The sequence below is a fragment of the Coregonus lavaretus genome (genome assembly GCF_964263955.1).
Source record: "Coregonus lavaretus genome assembly, chromosome: 19".
Classification (NCBI taxonomy): domain Eukaryota; kingdom Metazoa; phylum Chordata; class Actinopteri; order Salmoniformes; family Salmonidae; genus Coregonus; species Coregonus lavaretus.
Genome location: NC_140006.1, coordinates 40,356,183 through 40,378,031, shown reverse-complemented (window position 1 = coordinate 40,378,031; position 21,849 = coordinate 40,356,183). Strand labels below are relative to the sequence as shown.

The 21,849-nt window shown below is 43.7% G+C and overlaps 3 protein-coding genes across 3 annotated transcripts in view; 2 read left to right on the top strand and 1 right to left on the bottom strand.

Moving 5' to 3' along the window:
* LOC311146754 (KN motif and ankyrin repeat domain-containing protein 4-like) overlaps window positions 1-3,461 on the bottom strand; it is a 35,869-nt gene extending 32,408 nt beyond the window's left edge. Inside the window, exons 1-3 of the mRNA XM_084183319.1 lie at window positions 3,381-3,461; window positions 728-797; window positions 187-413 (exon numbers count right to left, since the gene is read on the bottom strand). The gene's annotated coding sequence lies outside the window, so the exon portion shown is untranslated. The remainder of the gene's footprint in view (window positions 1-186; window positions 414-727; window positions 798-3,380) is intronic.
* A 5,970-nt stretch (window positions 3,462-9,431) lies between these two features.
* On the top strand, window positions 9,432-13,319 carry LOC311146607 (angiopoietin-related protein 3-like). Its single transcript, XM_084183135.1, has 7 exons — window positions 9,432-10,038; window positions 10,398-10,508; window positions 10,920-11,043; window positions 11,222-11,335; window positions 11,604-11,699; window positions 11,828-12,100; window positions 12,305-13,319. Exons 1-7 carry the CDS (start codon window positions 9,523-9,525, stop codon window positions 12,559-12,561), a joined length of 1,491 nt encoding a protein of 496 aa, XP_084039261.1. The 5' UTR covers window positions 9,432-9,522; the 3' UTR covers window positions 12,562-13,319.
* Window positions 13,320-14,845: 1,526 nt separating this feature from the next.
* LOC311146823 (phosphoglucomutase-1-like) lies at window positions 14,846-21,466 on the top strand. The gene is made up of 11 exons (XM_084183421.1): window positions 14,846-15,198; window positions 16,078-16,240; window positions 16,503-16,649; window positions 16,994-17,119; window positions 18,638-18,828; window positions 19,262-19,416; window positions 19,863-19,978; window positions 20,080-20,215; window positions 20,528-20,711; window positions 20,868-21,002; window positions 21,158-21,466. The coding sequence occupies exons 1-11, from the start codon at window positions 14,941-14,943 to the stop codon at window positions 21,245-21,247; spliced, it is 1,701 nt and encodes a 566-aa protein (XP_084039547.1). The 5' UTR covers window positions 14,846-14,940; the 3' UTR covers window positions 21,248-21,466.
* Window positions 21,467-21,849: the final 383 nt, after the last annotated feature.

Sequence of the window (21,849 nt, the reverse complement as noted above, 5' to 3'; positions counted from 1 at the left end):
ATATCCCTTTGCTATCTACTTCTTATTTCAACTCTAAGTTTAAAATGACCAATGTTTAATTCAAGACAATTAAGGACAACATACATATATTCAGAAACATACAACTATTATCCACCCTGTCAATTATTATAGTACAATCAACCAGCAGAGAAATGGAAGAAACAGCCATGTCTAACTTTCCCTTACCGTTAACAACTCTGCCCCGGCTTGTTCTGAGTTTTCTGCTGTAACCTGATGTGAGTGTGTCAGAGGATCCACTCCAGTCTGAGTTCCAGTACTTCTCCAGTGACTTCTCTCTCTCAGCCCAGCCCTGCTTGTCCGTCAGTCTGTCTCCTAGAGGGACGTACCATCTGGGAGAATGGGATGCCGGAGCTGCTTGGCAAATTTAGAATCCTTTCATAGCACAGGCCGTGCTGTTGTTGTGCGTAAAGAGCAGAGCGGGGAGGGGTTTCAGAGCATGCCTTTCTCCCTCTGTCCAATTAGACTGCGGGTGGGGGCCCACACTGAACAGCCACACCCACGTTATTAGATATCGACCCAATAGGAGCTGGCAGGTGGGGTCCCTCACTCAAAGCAGTGGACAGCAGCTCACCCGAGACCCTGGCTGCTGTTAGTGAGTTTTCAAAATAAACTCCCATAGGTAGCCAGTGAAGGTAATGTGTAGGGTGTTTAACAGTGGCTGTGTGGGGTGTTTCCTACACACACACACACTTATTTTTTAACTCACCTAATGGCACCTCAATCTACTCAGGCCAAGAGAAATATAGTCCTCCCAGCAATAGAAGAAAACTGTTACCCTGAAAAAAACGAATTACCATCTTATAACAGAAATACTGTTCTTAAACGAGTTTACATTTACATTTTTTACATTTTAGTCATTTAGCAGACGCTCTTATCCAGAGCTTTTTTTTTTTGCAGTCTGTGCGCAAACTAACGACACACCTTTATTGACTTACACAAAACAATATTCTGCTGAATTTCATTACACAGAAAGAGATGCCCACGGAGCTGTAACCACGGCATTTCACTTTCACCATGTTTGTAACACAGATGGAAAAGGAATTAGCAAAGAAAGGCTCCTTTTCCATTTTCACACGCAGTCCTCTGACTCCGAAAGGGATTGTGGTTTAACTCTGAGTGCAAAAAAAAGCACTGGACCGAAGCACTGCTGACTGACCACATACTGCAGTGTCCACAACAGAAAACTCTGAGCTGCCATAGCTGGTCTGCAGAGACAGACTGGCCATTGGGCAGTTCGGGCAAATGCCAGATGGGCTGGTCCATTTTAGCCCAGTGGGCCGGTCTAAATTACAGTTTTGTGCAAAATTATCATTATGTGGCTAATAATGGGAGCCTCAAGGAGAAAAATGGGCCGGTGTGTTAAAAATACCCGGACCGATTTCTGGTCCCAGTCAACCCCTGCTGGTCTGGGCAGCTACAGTATAAAGGGAAGCGTTACCGTTACTTTACTGTGGTAAAATAAGGTCTAAGAGCAAGGAAAGGCATACCTGGTATGGCAACTGCTCAGCATCCGACCGTAAGGCGCTACAGAAGGTAGTGCATACGGCCAAGTACATCACTGGGGCCAAGCTTCCTGCCATCCAGGACCTCTATACCAGGCGGTGTCAGAGGAAGGCTCCAAAAATTGTCAGACTCCAGTCACCCAAGTCATAGACTGTTCTCTCTGCTACCGCACGCCAAGCGGTACTGGAGCGCCAAGTCTAGGTCCAAAAGGCTCCTTAACAGCTTCTACCCCCAAGCCATAAGACTGCTGAACAATTAATCAAAAGGCCACCAGGACTATTTACATTGACCCTTTTGTTTTTACACTGCTGCTGCTAGCTGTTTATTATCTATGTATAGTCACTTTACCCCTACCTACATATACAAATTACCTTGACTAACCTGTACCCCCGAACATTGACTCGGTACCGGTACCCCCTGTATATAGCCTCGTTACTGTTATTTTATTGTTTTACTTTAGTTTATTTAGTAAATATTTTGAACTGCATTGTTGGTTAAGGGCTCGTAAGTAGCCATTTCACGGTAAGGTCTACACATGTTGTATTCGGCGTGTGACAAATAAAGTTTGATTTGATTCGATTTTGATTTTTGATTTGAAGATCTTTTGATTTGTACCAAGACAGCAAATCATGTAGATGTTTGTTTTTACCTTTATAAATCCTTGTTCTAAGTCTTTGGGACATGCACTGAATGTTGGGCGACAAGTAGCCTAGCGGTTAGAGCATTGGGCCAGTTACCGACAGGACACTGGTTCAAATACTCAAGTGGACACGATTTAAAAAATATATATATCTGTAGATGTGCCCCTGAGCAAGGCACTTAACCCTAATTTGTTCCAAGGTTGTCATACTACTATGGCTGACCCTGTAAAACAATACATTTCACTGTGACAATAAAAAACATAATCTAAAATCTGTTCCATCTCAACTTTCCCCAATGCCTATATTGTTCATTTGTCAATAAAGCCCTCTAGTGGTGAAAGGTGATCATCACATAAAGGTTTAGGAGATCTCCAATTGGTGCTTTTATTAGGTGCACATTTGATATTGGTGACAGTACCTATAGCTTTCCGATATAATGCTGTATAACGTGTTTTAAGCATGTATGAGGCTTTAAGTTGAAGTCTTACTGTGATATGTTGTTGTAACGTTCCAAACCCGGGAGAGTTTGTTACATTTACTCAGTATCAGTAGTGTTGTGCAATGTGCAAAACTGAAAATATGTTAAATCTAAGTAGGAAATATGTTAATCTAAGTATGACTGAATTGAAGTGATACACAATCCATAGGAATGTGCCATTGCAGTTTACAGTCATGGCAGACTCCTAATTTGATGTGCATTATGTAACTCAATGCTACTGTAGGTCAGTGTGGTTATTGGTTACTATTGACAGTGTTGGTATAGTCCTCTATGATGCGGAGGCCTCCCCTTGATCGAGAGTTCACAGACCTCAAACTCAGCTGGCCTCTTTCAGCAAGAAGGACCAATCACAACTTCACTTACTAGAATCCACACCCACAGAAGGATTACCTGTAGATACAGTATGTGTTGCGCTATTCAAACAGTTAATATAGTAACGATTCTACTTTACTGCAAAAGTTCATGCAGTTTAGTCAGTACTGTTATTGAGCAATTTCATATGAAGTCCTGTACCTGTGAATATACTGTATGTCATGGATCAAATACATTCCATATTTCCTTGTCTCTATGTATCCTTTCCATTTTCCTCACGCATTTTTACATACACAATTATAAATATATGATTATGTTATATTACAATATTATATGAATTATGTTACATAAAATATTTTGGTCCTCTCATATTGGACAAGCCCCACTACCAAAATGTACCTTACCGTATTGGGAGCAAAAAGGTTATCTTGCTAGCTGGTATTACCAAGATTTCAAGTTAGTCAGTAGAGTCAATGTCTGTGCGACTGTGAGCCTTAGGTAGTGTCATAGCTTACTGCTAGATAAATCTCCCGGTGTTGAATGTCAAGCGATGCTGAAAGCCATAATTCACTGTGAATGAGGTAGGGCGTTGACTCAGGGACAATGACGATGCAGTATCTGGCCCTGAAAGTTTGACTATGACATGTGAGTTATGAGTCGTCATATTTTAAAGCCATAATCCAATAACTCACAGAATAACTCACAGAATATGGTGGGGCTTTTGGGTCTTGCGGTGACAAAGTGACACCCATTTAAATATGCTCCACAACCAACATTTGATGATCTACACATCAGACCTGGGTTCAATACAGTATTTGTTTCTTTCAAATACTTAAGTGGCACTTAATTCCAATGTAATAGTCCCAAATGTGCAAACCCCACCCATCTGGCACTATAGATTTAATCAAACAAGTATTAGAAAAAAAATCTAAATCAAATGTTAACCCAGGTCTGCTACACAGATCACATGGACAGAAACATGATAAAGCTAAAGGTTATAGGGGGTGATTGACAGCGAGGACAGAAATGTGACATTCATTGGTGGTTGGGCTTAAAACGTGATTTACCGATTGCTCAAACACACATTGGCTTTGGTTTGATTAGCGATCTAGGTCTACTGGAAATGTCTTGTCTGGCAAAACTGTTTGACTAGTCAATTATAAAACGCCACTGTAGACTAATATAGCATGCCTGGCCGCAGACAGTTCAAGGGAAACCAGTTATCGACTGTCAAGCGTGTGCCAGATTAAACTTTATCTTACTGAATCTTTAACTGAATCTTCAAATACAAATGAGAGTTTTAAATTCAATTGGTCAAATCAGATTTTCCTCCATGAGACAGTTCTAAAGCCGAATTTATTGTCTACGTAAATAAAGCTCACAATGCAAGAATGCAATTAGCTGCAAAATGACTACGCTGCGTTACAGCCAGACTGAGCGTAGTGGTTAAGAGCGTTGTGCCAGGAACCGAAAGGTCGCTGGTTCTAATCCCCGAGCCGACTAGGTGAAAAATCTGTCGATGTGCCCTTGAGCAAGGCACTTAACCCTAATTGCTCCTGTAAGTCGCTCTGGGTAAGAGCGTCTGCTAAATGACTAAAATATAAATGTAAGCTACAGACAGAAAGCATTTATGGTAGCAAGAGTAGCTGCTCTTGCATCACATGGGACACATGGTTCCACAACCATAAGTCAAAAGGCTGTTGGCAGCCTATGCTAAAAAAACTCCAGTCATGGCTGCCAACAGCCTTTTGACTTTTGGTTGTGGAACCATGTGTCCCATGTGATGCAAGAGCAGCTACTCTTGCTACCATAAATGCTTTCTGTCTGTAACTCAGTCTGGCTGGAACTCAGTGTAATGTGACGCAACTACGCAGCGTAGTCATTTTGCATAGCTAATTGCGTTTTTCTTACATAGACTATAAACTAGCCTTTACGGTCACTGTCAGGTTAACGGGTACTTCGTTTGAAGTGATCAAGCAAAATGTAGGGCAACAGGGAAATGTGTTACTCCTGTTGACCAGTTCCAACTTATTCCTCCGCCCTGCCCCATGAAACTATCCCAAACCCACCCACATACCCCCAAGCAAACATGTGCGTACACACACACACACACACACACACACACACACACACACACACACACACACACACACACACACACACACACACACACACACACACACACCCCCAACGCATAGAGGGTTAGAGCCCTCTCCCGTCCAGAGAGTGGCCAGAGACAGGGGCCTCTGGTTCAACACAGGGGTGAGGGCAGTGTTTGCTGTGTCCACACACTGGGGTTTGATGTCGGACCAATCAGTTAACATTTAACAGAGGGACCTCTGGAGCACAGAGCTGTGGCACTGGCAGATCTTATGTTGCATCAGAGTTGTATATAGGTTGTATATAGGTTGTACTGTATAGAGGTTGTATGGATCAAAATCACATCAGCACTACTATACAGGTAGCAGTATCTGCTGTATCAGTAGGAATGACTATCCTATTTTCTAGAGTAGAACTAGCCCAGGATGTAATCCTAGCTGTGCAAACTTGTTTTTTTCTGCAGATGATGGCATGTATTAACTTACTAGACACGATAGAGATGTATGACCTGACCGATGTTTTAATCATCTGTTGGAGCTAGAGTTTTTCAAGGGCGTGTGATTTAATTCCTGAATTTACAAGAATTTCAGCTGAATTGATCGCGCCTCTTGACATATAGATCCATTATTGCTTGCAAATACACTATATATACAAAAGTATGTGAACACCCCTTCAAATTAGTGGATTCGGCTATATCAGCCACACTCGTTGCTGACAGGTGTATAAAATCGAGCACACAGCCATGCAATCTCCATAGACAAACATTAGCAGTAGAATGGCCTTACTAAAGAGCTCAGTGACTTTCAACGTGGCACCGTCATAGGATGCCACCTTTCCAACAAGTCAGTTCGTCAAATTTCTGCCCTGCTAGAGCTGCCCCGGTCAACTGTAAGTGCTGTTATTGTGAAGTGGAAATGTCTACGAACAACAATGACTCAGCAGCGAAGTGGTAGGCCACACAAGCTCACAGAACGGGATGGCCAAATGCTGAAGCGCGTAGCGTGTAGATCTGTCCTCTCACTACTGAGTTCCAAACTGCCTCTGCAAACAACGTCAGCACAAGAACTGTTCGTCGGGAGCTTCATGAAATGGGTTTCCATGGCTGAACAGCCGCACACAAGCCTAAGATCACCATGCGCAATGCCAAGCTTCGGCTGGAGTGGTGTAAAGCTCACCACCATTGGACTCTGGAGCAGTGGAAACACGTTCTCTGGAGTGATGAATCCCGCTTCACCATCTGGCAGTCTGACAGATAAATCTGGGTTTGGCAGATGCCAGAAGAACGCTACCTGCCCGAATGCATAGTGCCAACTGTAAAGTTTGGTGGAGGAGGTATAATGGTCAGGGGCTGTTTTTCATGGTTCGGGCTAGGCCCCTTAGTTCCAGTGAAGGGAAATCTTAACGCTACAGCATAAAATGACATTCTAGACGATTCTGTGCTTCCAACTTTGTGGCAACAGTTAGGGGAAGGTCTTTTCCTGTTTCAGCATGACAATGCCCCTGTGCACAAAGCGAGGTCCATACAGAAATGGTTTGTCGAGATCGGTGTGGAAGAACTTGACTGGCCTGCACAGAACCACAACCCTATCGAACACCTTTGGGATGAATTGGAAAGTCGACTGCGAGCCAGGCCTAATCGCCCAACATCAGTGTCCGACCTCACTAATGCTCTTGTGACTGAATGGAAGCAATGTTCCAACATCTAGTGGAAAGCCTTCCCAGAAGAGTGGAGGCTGTTATAGCAGCAAAGGAGGGACCAACTCCATATTAATGCCCATGAATTTGGAATGAGATGTTTGACGAGCAGGTGTCCACATACTTTTGGTCATGAAGTGTATGAAGGCCTATTATCATTTAGGATGTCAGTGAGTATTCCATACACTCTGTCATTGCAGAGGGCTGCCATGAAAATATTTACATATATTCAGTTTTACCAACCTTGGTTACATCATTGACTTTTTGTCAGGTAAAACACAGTTTAAACAAAACATTGCAAAGTGTGGTGGCTCATGTTACCTAATCAATACAATATGTAAACTTGGTAATCTTAAATTTACTAGGAACTATTACTAGGAACTTAAAAAATAACTCAGCCTCATTAGTAACTGTTTCACTGAGAGACAAACAGACCTGCCACTAGAGACCCATGGCCTGATTAAAAAGTTTACTTTAGTATTTATTAAGACCCCATTACAGGAATAAAACAATGACATCACAACAAAGCCTACATCATCAATAAAACAATAACATCAAACAAGACAATTACATTATTACTCTCTTATTACAAATGTACAATATACAATACTACAACATTACAATATTACAATGTGTTTGTGTGTAGAGTGTGTGCATTAGAGTGTGTGCGTGTGTGTCTCTTCGCAGGTCAGGGCTCTCCAACCCTGTTCCTGGAGAGCTACCGTTCTGTAGGTTTTCACTCCAACCCTGTTCCTGGAAAGCTACCGTTCTGTAGGTTTTCACTCCAACCCTGTTCCTGGAGACCTACCGTCCTGTAGGTTTTAACTCCAACCCTGTTCCTGGAGAGCTACCGTTCTGTAGGTTTTCACTCCAACCCTGTTCCTGGAGAGCTACCGTCCTGTAGGTTTTCACTCCAACCCTGTTCCTGGAGAGCTACCGTTCTGTAGGTTTTCACTCCAACCCTGTTCCTGGAGAGCTACCGTCCTGTAGGTTTTCACTCCAACCCTGTTCCTGGAGAGCTACCGTCCTGTAGGTTTTTACTCCAACCCTGTTCCTGGAGTGCTACCGTCCTGTAGGTTTTTACTCCAACCCTGTTCCTGGAGAGCTACCGTCCTGTAGGTTTTTACTCCAACCCTGTTCCTGGAGAGCTACCGTCCTGTAGGTTTTCACTCCAATCCTAATCTAGCGCAACTAATTCTAATATTTAGCTGGTTGATAAACTGAACCAGGTTAGTTACAACTGGGGTTTGAGTGAAATCCTACAGGAGGGTAGCTCTCCAGGAACAGGGTTGGAGCCCTGCTCTAGGTCATATGCCTTGTACACACTGCAGGCCTCAAATCAGTTTAGTTTTTCAAATCCATTTTGGAATACTGACTGTCCAAACAGCAAGCTACACGTTTTCAGACAGCAGTCATTTACTGACATGGCTACGCTAGCTGTCATAGTAACGACGGGTGTGTGTGCACAGTGGTGTAGGCTGATTGGTGGTGGTGCTTGTGCTTCCTTTCACTCAAAAGTTATGTAACAAGCTAAGGTGACAACAATGCCTGCCATGGGCGTTTCCCAGTTGCTTTGAATGTTCAAAATCGTAGCGTAAGAACACTTTTATTAAAGCCTCAAAGGATAACACGATTATCCAGCTTTCAAAACAAGTCCTTTTTGGCTAGCCACAGCAGTCAACTAGATAGCTATTTAGCTTTCTAGCACATTTGCTAATAAACAATTAACATCTACGTCATTTAGCAGACGCTCTTATCCAGAGCGACTTACAGTTAGTGCATACATTATTCTTTTTTTTTTCATACTGGCACCCCGTGGGAATCGAACCCACAACCCTGGCGTTGCAAACACCATGCTCTACCTCCCTGCCGGCCATTCCCTCCCCTACCCTGGACGAATTGTGCGCCGCCCCATTGGTCTCCCGGTTGCGGCCGGCTACAGCAGAGCCTGGATTCGAACCAGGATCTCTAGTGGCACAGCTAGCACTGCGATGCAGTGCCTTAGACCACTGCGCCACTCGGGAGGTAATTAACAAGTTAGTTAGCTACCACATGTTCTTGTCATAACTGTCAACAGAGTAGCTAGCAAGCAACAAGATATGCCAAATAACAGTCTAAAAACCACTTGAGGGCAAATAAATCAGATTTGACCATTCAGACACAAGTCGCATGTCCCATGTGCTTTTTGGCTGTTCAGACTGCAGGATATATTTGGATTTGGAACTTTATTCCAACAATATTTGGACTTCGGCACTTTGCTTAAAATGCTTTCTGAGAACCAACAACAACAGCCTATTCGGTCTTCTATGACGATTCACCGACTGGCACACGGATGTGGCAATTTTGGAATTGGCATTGGTGGTGGATGCTGGCACCAGACTGGCACACCAGTGTGTTTTGACCTGAACATTCCGATTGATTGCATCACACACAGCTGCCCACTCAGTTCTTTTCTTTTGAATTTCAGAATAGAACACTGAAATAACTGTCAGACTCCAGTCATTTCAAACAAAGTCTACTCATGAAAGAGTTAAGCTCTTTGTAAATTGGACTTGTGAACGTTGCATCCATATTTGTAGAGGTAAATTCAGTGGAGACTGAGTAAGTTAATAATCAACCTCATCTCAGGCAGCCTATATAGTTTACTAGCTCTCTGTCCTGTGGTGTCTTTTCAAGGGAAGAGGGGACTCAAGCGGCCGGCCAGCTCACTACCAACATCTTGAAGGTCTCAAGACAGAAACAAACAACATCATGAAGCTAATGCTAACCTTTCTGTTCGTTCTTGTGGCTTCTTGGCCCTTGGTCCTCTGCACCAAGGAGGAGTCCATGTCCAAAGACTCTCCCCTCCCTCAGGTTCCCGCCGTCGAAACCCGCTCCCGCTTCGCCGCTCTGGACGACGTGCGTCTCCTGGCCAACGGTCTCCTCCAGCTCGGCCAAAGCCTCAGGGACTTCGTCCATAAGACCAAGGGCCAGATCAACGACATCTTCCAGAAACTCAACATCTTCGACAGCTCCTTCAACCAGCTGTCTGTGCTGGCCAGCGAGATCAAGGAGGAAGAGGAGGAGCTGAAGCAGACCACTGTGGTGCTCAAGGCCAACAACGAGGAGATACGGAACCTGTCACTGGAGATCAATTCCAAGGTGGAGAGCATCCTGCAGGAGCGTAGCCAGCTTCAGAGCAAGGTGGGAGGGCTGGAGGAGAAACTGAGCGGCCTGTCTCAGGGACTGGTGCCTGCTGAGCAGCTGGCTGAGATCGACTCACTGAAGGTGAGCCACTCCAACCTGACCTTAACCCATGGGGGGAAATGCTGTTTTGAGTTGAACATAGTGTTAAAGCTGATTAAGATTCTCCCAAAACTCACTGCAATGTCCATGTAGAATACTGGTGTGGTAAGATACCAAAAACAAGGTAAGGTTTATGGGGACATTTTACAAGGTTTTCAGACACTTCAACAAACCTCAAGAAGATACGCTGACCAAAGTCACCTTTGGTTCTAGGGATTAGCCTACTCCATTTTTAGAAGAGTAACACCACTATAGTACCAGATACAACTTTTGAACCCTAGAAGGATAAATAGTAATGTCTGGTGAAATTACCCATCCCTGTCCCATCGTGTGTCCCTCAGGATGTGATCCACACCCAGGAGAGGAGTATCAGTGAGCTGCTGAAGGCTGTGAGAGAGCAGAGCGACCAGCTCGACCACCAGAGGAGCAAGATGAAATCTCTGGAGATGAAGGTAGTTACAGTTATTGTACAACAAATTATGTAGCTTGAGCCTTACAGTCTTCCAGTCATGACTACATTTTTATGTTCAATCCATTATAATAATGATCATTAATTGGATTTATATATCACCAGATGCTCAAAGCGCTTTGGGTGAATCTCACCTCATCCACTTTGATTATTCAGCAGGTTGACGTTTTTTTTGTCATGAATCTTGCCCTGGAGGCAGAACCGAGCGATTTCCGCTAGATGGGCCAGCTGCAAAGTTAAAATTGGCAATAGTGTAAAAACAAAATTGTAGTTAGGTTTAAAATATTATTAGCAGAGCTTCATGTGTATGCTTCAAACCTATAAAACAACTATTGTGCAGAGTGCCAGAAATGACTGCTTGTGCCATAAGAACACTATTCCTTCTCATTTTTAGCTCACCTACAACCCTTTCATGCAAGAGACCTTTGAGAAACAATCTGACAACTTCCAGTCTGTCACACCCACCCTCGCTGGGTATCTGACCAACACCTCCACCAATGGCAGCTTGGACATGACGGGTAAGGTGGCTTAAAAGGATCATGATATTTTGTTTATTTTGTATTCCCATTAGCCGCTACTCTTTCAGGGTCCCTACAAAACACAAGGTCCACACAAAACACAATGTTTGAGGAACAACAGGTTTCAGCAATCACTGCAACGTGCTGTTGATTGACTGTATATATGGTTGTGTCACAGATCTCTCATCAGACTGCAGTGAGCTATTCAACAGGGGGGAGAGAGCCAGTGGAGTGTACGCCATCAAGCCTAACCAATCTGAGCCCTTCATGGTCTACTGTGACATGGGTGAAGGTAAGACAGACAACGAGTAGCGCCAATGATCCCAATGCTCCCACTGGAGGCTGCTGAGGGGAGGACGGCTCATAATAATGGCTGGAATGGAGTGTAATGGAGGGAATGGAGTGAATGGAATGGTATCAAACACGGGAAAACCATGTGTTTGATGCCATTCCATTTACTCCATTCCAGCCATTAGTATGAGCCGTTCTCCCCTCAGCAGCCTCCACTGGACTGGACTGAAACATTGTTTACTAATGTATTTCCTCTTTCCTTTCTGCAGATGGAGGGGCTGCTATCATCCAGAGAAGGAAGGATGGGTCAGTGAATTTCGATCAGAATTGGGAGAAGTATGAAAACGGATTTGGAGACTTTCAAGGTGAGTGATCGAGTTGTGAGGTGCAATGTGTACTTCCCATGACCAGCGCACCAGACCAATCACCTCACATGCCTGGTTATGTGTGTACAGCTTCAGCACTGAACCTTTTTGATTGGTCTGCGTCACAGGGGAGTTCTGGCTGGGCCTGAGGAAGATCCACTCCCTCGCTAGTCAAGGTGAATCTTTCCTGAACATCCAACTGGAGGACTGGAAAAAGGGAAAACGCTTCATCGAGTACAACTTCTCTCTGGATGGACCCGAGGCCCACTATAGAATCCACCTCTCACAGGCGTCCGGAAATCTGCCTGACGCAATGAGCAACCACACCGGTGTGAAGTTCTCCACCAAGGACAGGGACAATGACAACCTTGAAGACTCACACTGTGCCTACACCTACACAGGTAAAGTAGTGGGGAGTGGGTAGGATGTTATGGATGCATGGTGTATCGTAGGGCTCAAGTACAGGGTTTGTTTGAATGAAATTCTTTATTGACAGGGTTTAATCTAATTTATGAAGCATTCGATTTAATGGAACATTAGATTGAATGGAGTTTGCTGTTTTTTACACCAGCATCCAGTTCAACTAATCCGATGGGTTTTCGCAGGTGGCTGGTGGTTCAACGCTTGCGGAGACACCAATCTGAACGGGAAATACATCCACGTGAGACCCAAGGGACGGTCAGAGCGTAGGAGGGGAATTCATTGGATGCCAACCCGAGGGGCCTCCTACTCCCTCCGATCCACCCAGATCTCCATTCGCTCCACCCCTGCCGCTACCTCCATTTCAACCTCCTCAGAGACAGGCAACTTCAGCTCAGAACAAACACAAGACATTTACCTATGGACAGAAACAAGACATTGACCAACCTTTGGCGAAAATATGTGATAAGGCCCTGACAACAAGGCTTTAAGGAGATTTAGGATGTCAGTTTAGTGAGTCTCTTCTGTCGACTGCATAGTCGGACCAAGTTGATTGAATAGGACTCTGAATCTGTGTCTCTAAACCCCAGTTTGCCTTATAGCTAGTGTAAAAAGGAATCGCTTCTCCTCTTCAGCATTAAAGTCTTTGGGATACAAGGAACCAAATGAATTGTCTAACATTTCTCAGTTTAGCCTTCTAATTTTGGGGTGAAATTAATCGATAACATCCTCATATTGTTACATGCATTTGAGGAATCCTCTATGTAACTGTATTTCACACTGTAAACTATGAATTAATGGTGGACAGTATTCATACCTGAGATCCGCGCACAAACCTCGTAAATATGCAAAACGTGCATCATTCTTTTATGTGAATGGGAGACTTGCACAACAATTTGAGTTAAGCGTGCAGATCTTAAGTCTGAATACAACCAGGTATGAAATGGTGAGGAGTTGAGAGTTAAGCGTGCAGATCTTAAGTCTGAATACAACCAGGTATGAAATGGTGAGGAGTTGAGAGTTAAGCGTGCAGATCTTAAGTCTGAATACAACCAGGTAAGAAGTGGTGAGGAGCTGGATGGACAGCACACAGGCATCCAACTGAATAACAGCAGTTATCACCACTTACTGAGTCACATTGACTCTCAGCACATGTGTACTGTAATACTGTTTTTAATAAATAAAGCATATTTATGACTACTGGTGTGGTTCTGGATAATTACCCACAAAAGACTACAACAGTCGGTAACACGACAGTCCAAATGACCAAATAATATGATTTCTAGCCGGCTCTACAGCCATGTTCCAACAACATGGTCATTCAGCTGAAAGATTGGAACGTCTATTTGCTTATCTATGTCCAAATGTCTAGCTGTAGCTGTTAATAGCTATACCTGTAAATATAAAGTATTACAGTATACAGTATTATTACTACTCAATCAAAATGGTCTTGAATGGACTCGAGGGATGGGAGTATCACGATTGGCAGAACAAGTTAAGCCTGGGTACCAGTCCGTTTAGCTAACATTCCACTCCTTGTACTTCGTGTCATGTTTCGCAATGTTAGCTAAACAGACTGGTACCCAGGCTAGAACAAGTTGGCTCCTTTATGTAAACGTGTACGACAACATGGTGAGTGTCTGACAGGTACCTTTGGTCTTCCCCTGTTCAGCCTTGACCTGAAAAACATCACATATCTCACTGACCTCTGATGAAATCAGACCTATAATGTATTTTTTTCTTACCAGGCCAATGAGTGGACACAATGGAATAACAGTGCACTACAGCACTCGTAGTTCTTCCCAAAAAAGTGCACTTGGACCTCAAAGCAGCTTTCAATTGACTTGTGGCTAGATATATATTGTTTTGTCTGACTGGAAGGTCACAAGAAACGTTGAAAGGCATAAGGTAGGTCACGACGTTCATAACGTTTGGGGATGATACACTAGCCTCTCAAAACAGACCACATTAGCCCTAGGAGGCAGCGTTGCATTCTACTCTCTGAGAAGAAGTTGACCCTTCACACTGCTCCGCGATAGTATTACCAGTTTCTAAACCCAGAGGAGCAACATTGCGAGACTTCCGGGGAACGCTTCGGAAGCAGACTCGGCAGACCAGACCGGGGTTTGGGGTTTGACAAGTCAATGAGAGAAGTGAAAAATTCTTCCTTAGTTGTTAATTTTCTCGAACTCTAAAGGCACAACGTAGATTCGAGCCGATGTCTTCAGTAGCTGAACACGTTATTACTCCAACCTCGTGAAAGTGACAAACTGACACATTTTCATTTTTTCGCAAAAAAAAAACTACTTCATATCGAACGAGTGCCTTTCAGTTGACGGCTTGCACATGCGCAGTTCGGCACGAGACGACCGTTAGACCCGACTACGTGATTCTGTGCATGAGCTTAGCTAACGTCGCCATGACATCGCCTACAAGCGTGATCTGTGATTTCTATTGGGGAAGCAGTTTCTGCCGATCTCCATACTGTAGTGTCTTTGGTATTACCATCACAAATGAAAATGGACCCTGAATCAGTGCTTGGGGCCTCTCTTACTGGAGACAACAGCGCTGACAGTGATCCCCCTGCACATGTGTGAACTAAGGAGCGTCTTCAGTTACCATCTGCCTCTGCACACACATTAGTCCCCCTGGTTATTTTTGGACCCATAGCTTCCCCCTACCAGCCCGTGAAATACTGGGAGTGGCTAAGGCTTTTCCCTCCCGTTACCCCTGTACACCGTTTCAACCATCAGGGGATCATATCTACACAACAGGTTCCCCCTCGTGTTTTGTTTTCGTTTTTTTGTACCACATTGAAACGATGGATGAGAGTCCACTGCAAGTTCTGACTCTACCCACAGCCCCTTACCTAGACCAGAGACCAGGGACTAGTGGTCTGAGGAAGAAGGTGTTCGTCTTCCTGTCCAAAAGGAACTACCTTCAGAACTTTGTCCAGAGTATATATTCCTCCATCGATCTGCGAGACCGCCAGGGGTCCACGATGGTAGTCGGGGGAGATGGACGCTACTTCAATCAAACAGCCATCGAGGTCATTGTTCAGATGGCAGCTGCGAACGGGGTCAGTGTCACCTGTCACTGTAACCTGCCACTATGTGGACGACTGTGTATCAACTGTTCCAAGTCACCTATTGACGGGGTTACCTATCTGACGCCACGTGGCCTATCCAGGGCATGCAAACATTAGCAATGGATTAAAGGTGTCTGAAAATATGCCAGGACAAAATTAACAAATTGTTTTATATATTTTAATCACATAATGTTTTAAGAAAGACCGTCTACATATGCCACATTTATTACATTTGTTGAATCCTTATTCTAAGTGGGTCTGGAAAGCAAACTTTCTTAACTGAGGACTCACTGTCTTGAAATAGATGTGTATTTAAACTAGCTTTGTTGTTGTCCCATTGCCAGCACTTATGTGGCCCTGAAGTGCTGAGTCTTAAATTAGAGAGCCTCTGATGCATTCACAGATGGGGGGGGGGGGGGATTAAAGGGGAGTTATAAATTATGACACCTGCACTTAATGTGACTGTAGTATATTTAATGTGACTGTAGTATACTTAATGTGACTGTAGTATATTTAATGTCTTTCTACCACAATGACTGTAGTATATTTAATGAGTTACTACTACAGTGACTGTAGTAGATTCAATGTGTTTCTGCCACAATAACTGTAGTATACTTAGGTTGGCTAAGTATAACCACCAGCAACCATAGCCTATGGACTTCTCATGTTAAAATCCAGAAGTGAATATTGAATAAAATGTAATCTATACCATCCACATTCAGTCATAAAATGTGTACAACTCCAAGCCATAGTGACTTTTTTCAAAAACTAAAATGTGCGACCACAACAGAGATACTAATCTGAAAGTCCACTTTAAGACACCGCTGCCAAAACACACACACACACACCTGACCTGTGTCATCTTGGCAGGTCGGCCGGCTCGTGATTGGTCATCACGGGATCATGTCCACTCCTGCGGTTTCCTGTGTGATCAGGAAGTACAAGGCCATCGGCGGTATCGTCCTCACAGCCAGTCACAACCCCGGGGGACCCAACGGAGACTTTGGCATCAAGTTCAACACTGCTAATGGAGGTACTGTAACTAGAGAATAAGGGACAGGAGGAAAGGATGTTAGCCAAGAGTGTTACAAGATAAGATAGAGACATTTCCCACAAGTATCATGCTCAGTGATGCAGATATTTGACACTTTTGATACAATGTCATTCTATATCAATAATTGGTGACTTCACCAGCACAATTTAATAGACTAGAGCAGCACAATTAAGATCAACACAAATGAGTGCCCTTGTGTAACACATGACATGAAGTCTTGCTTCTGTTTGAACCAACCCAGGTCCAGCTCAGGAGGCGGTCACCAACAAAATCTTCCAGATCAGCAGAACCATAGAGGAGTATGCCATCTGCCCAGAGCTCCGGGTAAACTTGGCTACCCCGGGAAAACAGATGTTTGACCTGGAGAACAAGTTCAAACCCTTCACAGGTGAGCACAAACACATCGCTCATAAACCTGGCAAGAGTTCTAGAGAAGTAGACATGTACCTGATGTTTGAATAGAAGGAAATAAACTGAATTCCTTGTTGGCAGTTTTAGAGTAGGCAATAGAATACTTAGGCTAGAATTCAATAAAACCTGCTCTATAGAAAAACGAATAAAACCATGACATTCCATGTTTGCAGTGCAAGATCAATGTGACTTTTTAACAGCATAGGTTCTGGTTTGATTGAATCTGGCCACAGAACATTGCCCCTATCTTCATTATTTGAACTGTTTCCCTACTTTGTTTTCTGAGATGGGCAACTGAAGGGATTCTTTGTCTTCTCACAGTGGAGATAGTGGACTCGGTGGAGTCTTATGCCAACATGCTGAGGAACATCTTTGACTTTGCCGCACTGAAGGAGCTGTTGTCTGGGGAGAACCACATCAATATCCGTCTAGACGCCATGCATGGAGGTTAGTAATCTATCGTGCCAGACTTTCCAGCTACAACGTGTAGTTGGAGTATATGCAGTATTTACAGACCCACTCGCCTGGCTCTGTAAGATTAGGAGGTAAGAAGAAGGCTGCTCTATTCAGATGTACAGTACAGAACATATAGCGCAGATTTTTTTGTTGTTGTTGTTGTTTTTTATTTAACCTTTATTTAACTAGGCAAGTCAGTTAAGAACAAATTCTTATTTACAATGACGGCCTACCCCGGCCAAACCCGGACAACGTTGATATCCAGATGTTGATATCCAGTTTAGGTTTAATCTAATCTCACACAGTGCCACCGTAAAGATGAGCAGAGCAGAATTTGTGAGAGCAGCAGCCCAGTTGAGAATTCAGCTGTTGTATCCAACTATCCGTTACATGATCCAGTCTTTCAGGAGAGAGGGGGGTTACAGAAACTGTCTGCTACAACCTCTCAACTCAAGCTGTTCCTAGAACCATTTCCAGGAGCTCCCCAGTGATAACATTTACACTTATCCAGAGCAATTAGGGTTAAGTGCATTGCTCAAGGGAACATTGACAGATTTTCACCCAGTCGGCTCAGGGATTTGAACCAGCAACACTCTTAACCGCTAGGCTATCTGCCACCCCGCTGAACACCAGTGATAACACTGAAACCAAAGGCTGGACCCCCCCTTTGCACAGGAAAGTGTCTTTCGATTGCAGAAGATCTTGACATTAATGGAATTTTAACAAGGTTCCACGTTCATGCCTGCTCCCTCTCTCTCCAAGATGAAGTTCATGCTTATGTGGCTTTGAGCAATCGGGAGGTCAACACAAGGATGTGGCCTTGTTAATCTGACTTCAAAGCTTCTGAAAATGAGAGATCAAAGTTATGATTATGATGAGTAATTGGATATTCTGGTATCTAAAATGTAGGTTAACGGTGGTGCACTTGGCAAATGTTTTCACGGGACTGGGGTAAGGGTCAAATAATCCATGAAGAAAAAGGATAGTATTTCAGCTGTCTATTCATATTTCCTTCCAATTCTTAACAATCTCTCTCATTATGGTTTACCAAATGTCTCCATCGCAGTCATTCTATCACTATGAAACCCTCAAAGTCTTTGCCAAGTCTTCACCCTAACCCTCACTCCCTATCCAATAACCCACAGAACCCGACCCAGTTTCTCTGAACTTCTCTCTCAAAGACTGAGAGATTTCTCTAATGCTAGTCTCTTTCAACAGCCACAGTTGGGTACTGGAGATGACTCTAATTCAAATTATGTAATTCTCTACTTCTCTAATCCTGTCCCTTAATACCTCTGTCCATGGCACTTGTCCCATCAACCTGTTCATCATTAAACTCTATCCCTCCCTCCCTCCCTCCCTCCCTCCCTCCCCTCCCTCCCTCCCTCCCTCCCTCCCTCCCTCCCTCCCTCCCTCCCTCCCTCCCTCCCTCCCTCCCTCCCTCCTCCCTCCCTCCCTCCCTCCCTCCCTCCCTCTCTCCTTCCCTGTGTACCTCTGTTTAATCCTCAGTGGTAGGTCCCTATGTGAAGAGGATACTGTGTGAAGAGCTGGGCTCTCCTGCTAACTCCGCCATTAACTGTGTCCCCTTGCAAGACTTTGGGGGTCAGCACCCTGACCCCAACCTCACCTATGCAGCCGACCTGGTTGAGACCATGAAGAGTGGCCAGCACGATTTTGGAGCTGCCTTTGATGGTGACGGAGTGAGTGTTCAATCAACCAATAATTGAACAGTCTTTTTAATAATGATCACCATTGTAAGTAATTATCTTTAATTCGTGAATTTGTCATTTATATATTTTATATATATATATCAAAGTGGCAAATGTTTGGCAAATTCAAAGCATCCAACCCCAAACCTTAAAGATTTACACTAGGCTAAGCTGACACAACAACTGCGAATCTACTGATACACTATATTTATTTATCTTAGTCATATTTCATCCAAGACTATTTCTAAAAGGAAATGTTAAAATAGTACCCATCAAGGTACAATAAACATCAGTGACGTTCTTTACGCATCCCAGACAGGCTGAAGACTTCAATCCCAACTTTAAGGTTTGGGGTTGGATGCTTTGAATTGTATTTAGATGTTGCCAACACCCTCTGACCTCTAACCCCTGCCTGGTTTCCTAGGACCGTAACATGATCCTGGGTAAGCATGGCTTTTTCGTCAACCCCTCAGACTCTGTGGCTGTCATCGCTGCCAATGTCTTCAGCATCCCCTACTTCCAGCACACAGGGGTGAGAGGTTACGCCCGCAGTATGCCCACCAGCGCTGCTCTGGACAAGTAAGGCCTTATAATAATTACATTCAATTATATAATAAATAATTGCATTATAATAATAAGTATTGGCATTATCCAATGAGACATTTTTTATTTAAATAAAAAGTAATTTAAATGTAAATAAAAATAATGATTTTAAAAAACAATTTTAAAAAACAATAATATTTTTTAATTTAAATAAAAAATATTTTAAATTTACGTAATGCATTATAATAATTAAATTAAATTATATAATAAATAATTACATTATAATAATAAGTGTTGGCACTATCCAATGAGAAAATGTGACATTGACCATTACTGCATTTCATCCTGTCTCAATGAATGAATGAATAACAAACTTGTGGACACTGTAAGGTTGAATGTACAGAATGATCATAAACCGTAATCATGTAAGATCACCAAAATAACAAAATGACTATATCCCCCTATTTCTCCGTATTTCGTAGTGTGGCCAGAGCAACAAAGATTGAACTCTACGAGACCCCCACGGGGTGGAAGTTCTTTGGCAACCTGATGGACGCAGGCAGGCTGTCCCTGTGCGGAGAAGAGAGTTTCGGCACAGGTAGCTCATCAGTGAGTCCAAATGTCAGGAACTAGTTACAAGAAAAGGTGGCTAACACCGCAAGAACCTCAAGCAAACCTATACTGTTTCTATCATTTCAGGTGCTGACCATATCCGTGAGAAGGATGGACTTTGGGCCGTGCTGGCATGGCTGTCCATCCTGGCAGCGAGGAAGCAGAGTGTGGAGGACATCATGAAGGACCACTGGCAGAAGTTTGGCAGAAACTTCTTTACCAGGTGAGCAATGGACAGTGTGAATCACAAAGCATATAATTGGAGAACATATTTCTGAATCCCCACAGACTTTCTCAGGGCCAGGGAGTTGTAGAAGGGCAGGCTAGTGCTGAAGTCTGAGTGAAACCTTGAGTTGTATAGCAAGCTGGAAATTAAGTCAAATAGACACTATGCCTGGAAAGCAAAGTGCCTTGCAGCCAATAGCCTGTTCCTGCTTGAACAAATTACAAAGGAGTTGGCTGCAGAAACAAAGAGGCACGCGAGCAATGCAGCCAAAGCTCCTGGTTTCATCTTCTGCTGTGCTGTCTTGGGCAGGTATGACTATGAGGAAGTCGACCTGGATACAGCCGTTCAGATGATGGAGGATCTGGAGCTGATGATGCTGGAGAAGGGCTTCGTAGGCCAGAGGTTCGCAGTGGGGGAGAAGCTCTACCAGGTGGAGAGGGCCGACAACTTTGAATACACTGACCCCGTAGATGGGCGCATCTCCAGAAACCAGGTGGGGAATTGGGGTGGCTGTTTCGGCGTGCTCACTGAACAGGACATGCATGTCACTTTGGATTAATTGGATATAAGGATGATATCAACTTCTGTAGCTACTGTAGGAGTCTCCAATACTTTATTTAACTGGCTAATCTCCTCTCTCTATCTGCAGGGCCTGAGGATAATATTGACAGACGGCTCCCGGGTCATCTACAGGCTCAGTGGAACAGGGAGTACGGGGGCGACAGTTCAGGTCTACATCGACAGCTACGAGACAGACCCCAACAAGATCTTCCAGGATCCACAGGTAAGTCTTACATCAGACAAAGGATGATTCAGAGATTAGATCTCACTGACCAAACGGTGGTGTTTCTAAGAATATCATCATAGAACATGTGCATGTAGCTACATACTAGTGTATAACCTAATGTCTGTGTGTGTGTGTGTGTGTGTGTGTGCCAGGTGATGTTGGCCCCCCTGGTTACCATAGCCCTGAAGGTCTCACAGCTTCATGAGAGGACAGGCCGCAGTGGCCCATCAGTCATCACATGATTGTCCCTTACCACCCCCTGCCCCTTCCTAATAAAATACTCAAACTACACTGTCTATCCCCCATCCTACCATCACTTAGATGGCCCTTTCACCCTCTATCAAAAGCATCTTTGTTCGATTTTGTACTTTCAGATTACCCCCAATTCAAAACACTCACCACTCAGCTTCAAATTGAGCAAGAGTGAATTGTACCAAAAATAAAACATGATCAACTTCGTATTTAGTTGTTGTTTTCATTAGTCAAATCCTGCAAGGTATAAAGAAGAGACATTCTTCCATAAATGGGTAGCCTAATGAGTGACCTAAATAATTATATAATCAAAATGAAACAAGTGAAAAATGCATCCCAAACAGGAAAATTTATATATTCTGTGTTCATATAATGTGATTTAAAGTGGCAACCTGCAGTTCAAACAACAACGATGCTACACCACGCCAACTTTTTAGATAAACGGCTTAGGGAAATGTAACCACTCTCAAATTCATAGACAGAACTACAGATGCAAGGACTGACCAGCCATAAGATCAAAATAATAGCTTAAGTTATGTGTGAAGCTATACAGTGTTTTTACAATTACGATGTTTATAAACAATGAAGTAAA

Coding starts and splice junctions, on each gene's coding strand:
- LOC311146607 (XM_084183135.1), top strand. CDS start 9,523: ATGAAGCTAATGCTAACCTTTCTGTTCGTTCTTGTGGCTTCTTGGCCC. Junction 10,509..10,919: donor TGAAATCTCTGGAGATGAAG/GTAGTTACAGTT, acceptor TCTCATTTTTAG/CTCACCTACAACCCTTTCAT. Junction 11,336..11,603: donor CTACTGTGACATGGGTGAAG/GTAAGACAGACA, acceptor TCCTTTCTGCAG/ATGGAGGGGCTGCTATCATC.
- LOC311146823 (XM_084183421.1), top strand. CDS start 14,941: ATGGATGAGAGTCCACTGCAAGTTCTGACTCTACCCACAGCCCCTTAC. Junction 19,417..19,862: donor ACCAGCGCTGCTCTGGACAA/GTAAGGCCTTAT, acceptor CGTATTTCGTAG/TGTGGCCAGAGCAACAAAGA. Junction 21,003..21,157: donor AGATCTTCCAGGATCCACAG/GTAAGTCTTACA, acceptor TGTGTGTGCCAG/GTGATGTTGGCCCCCCTGGT.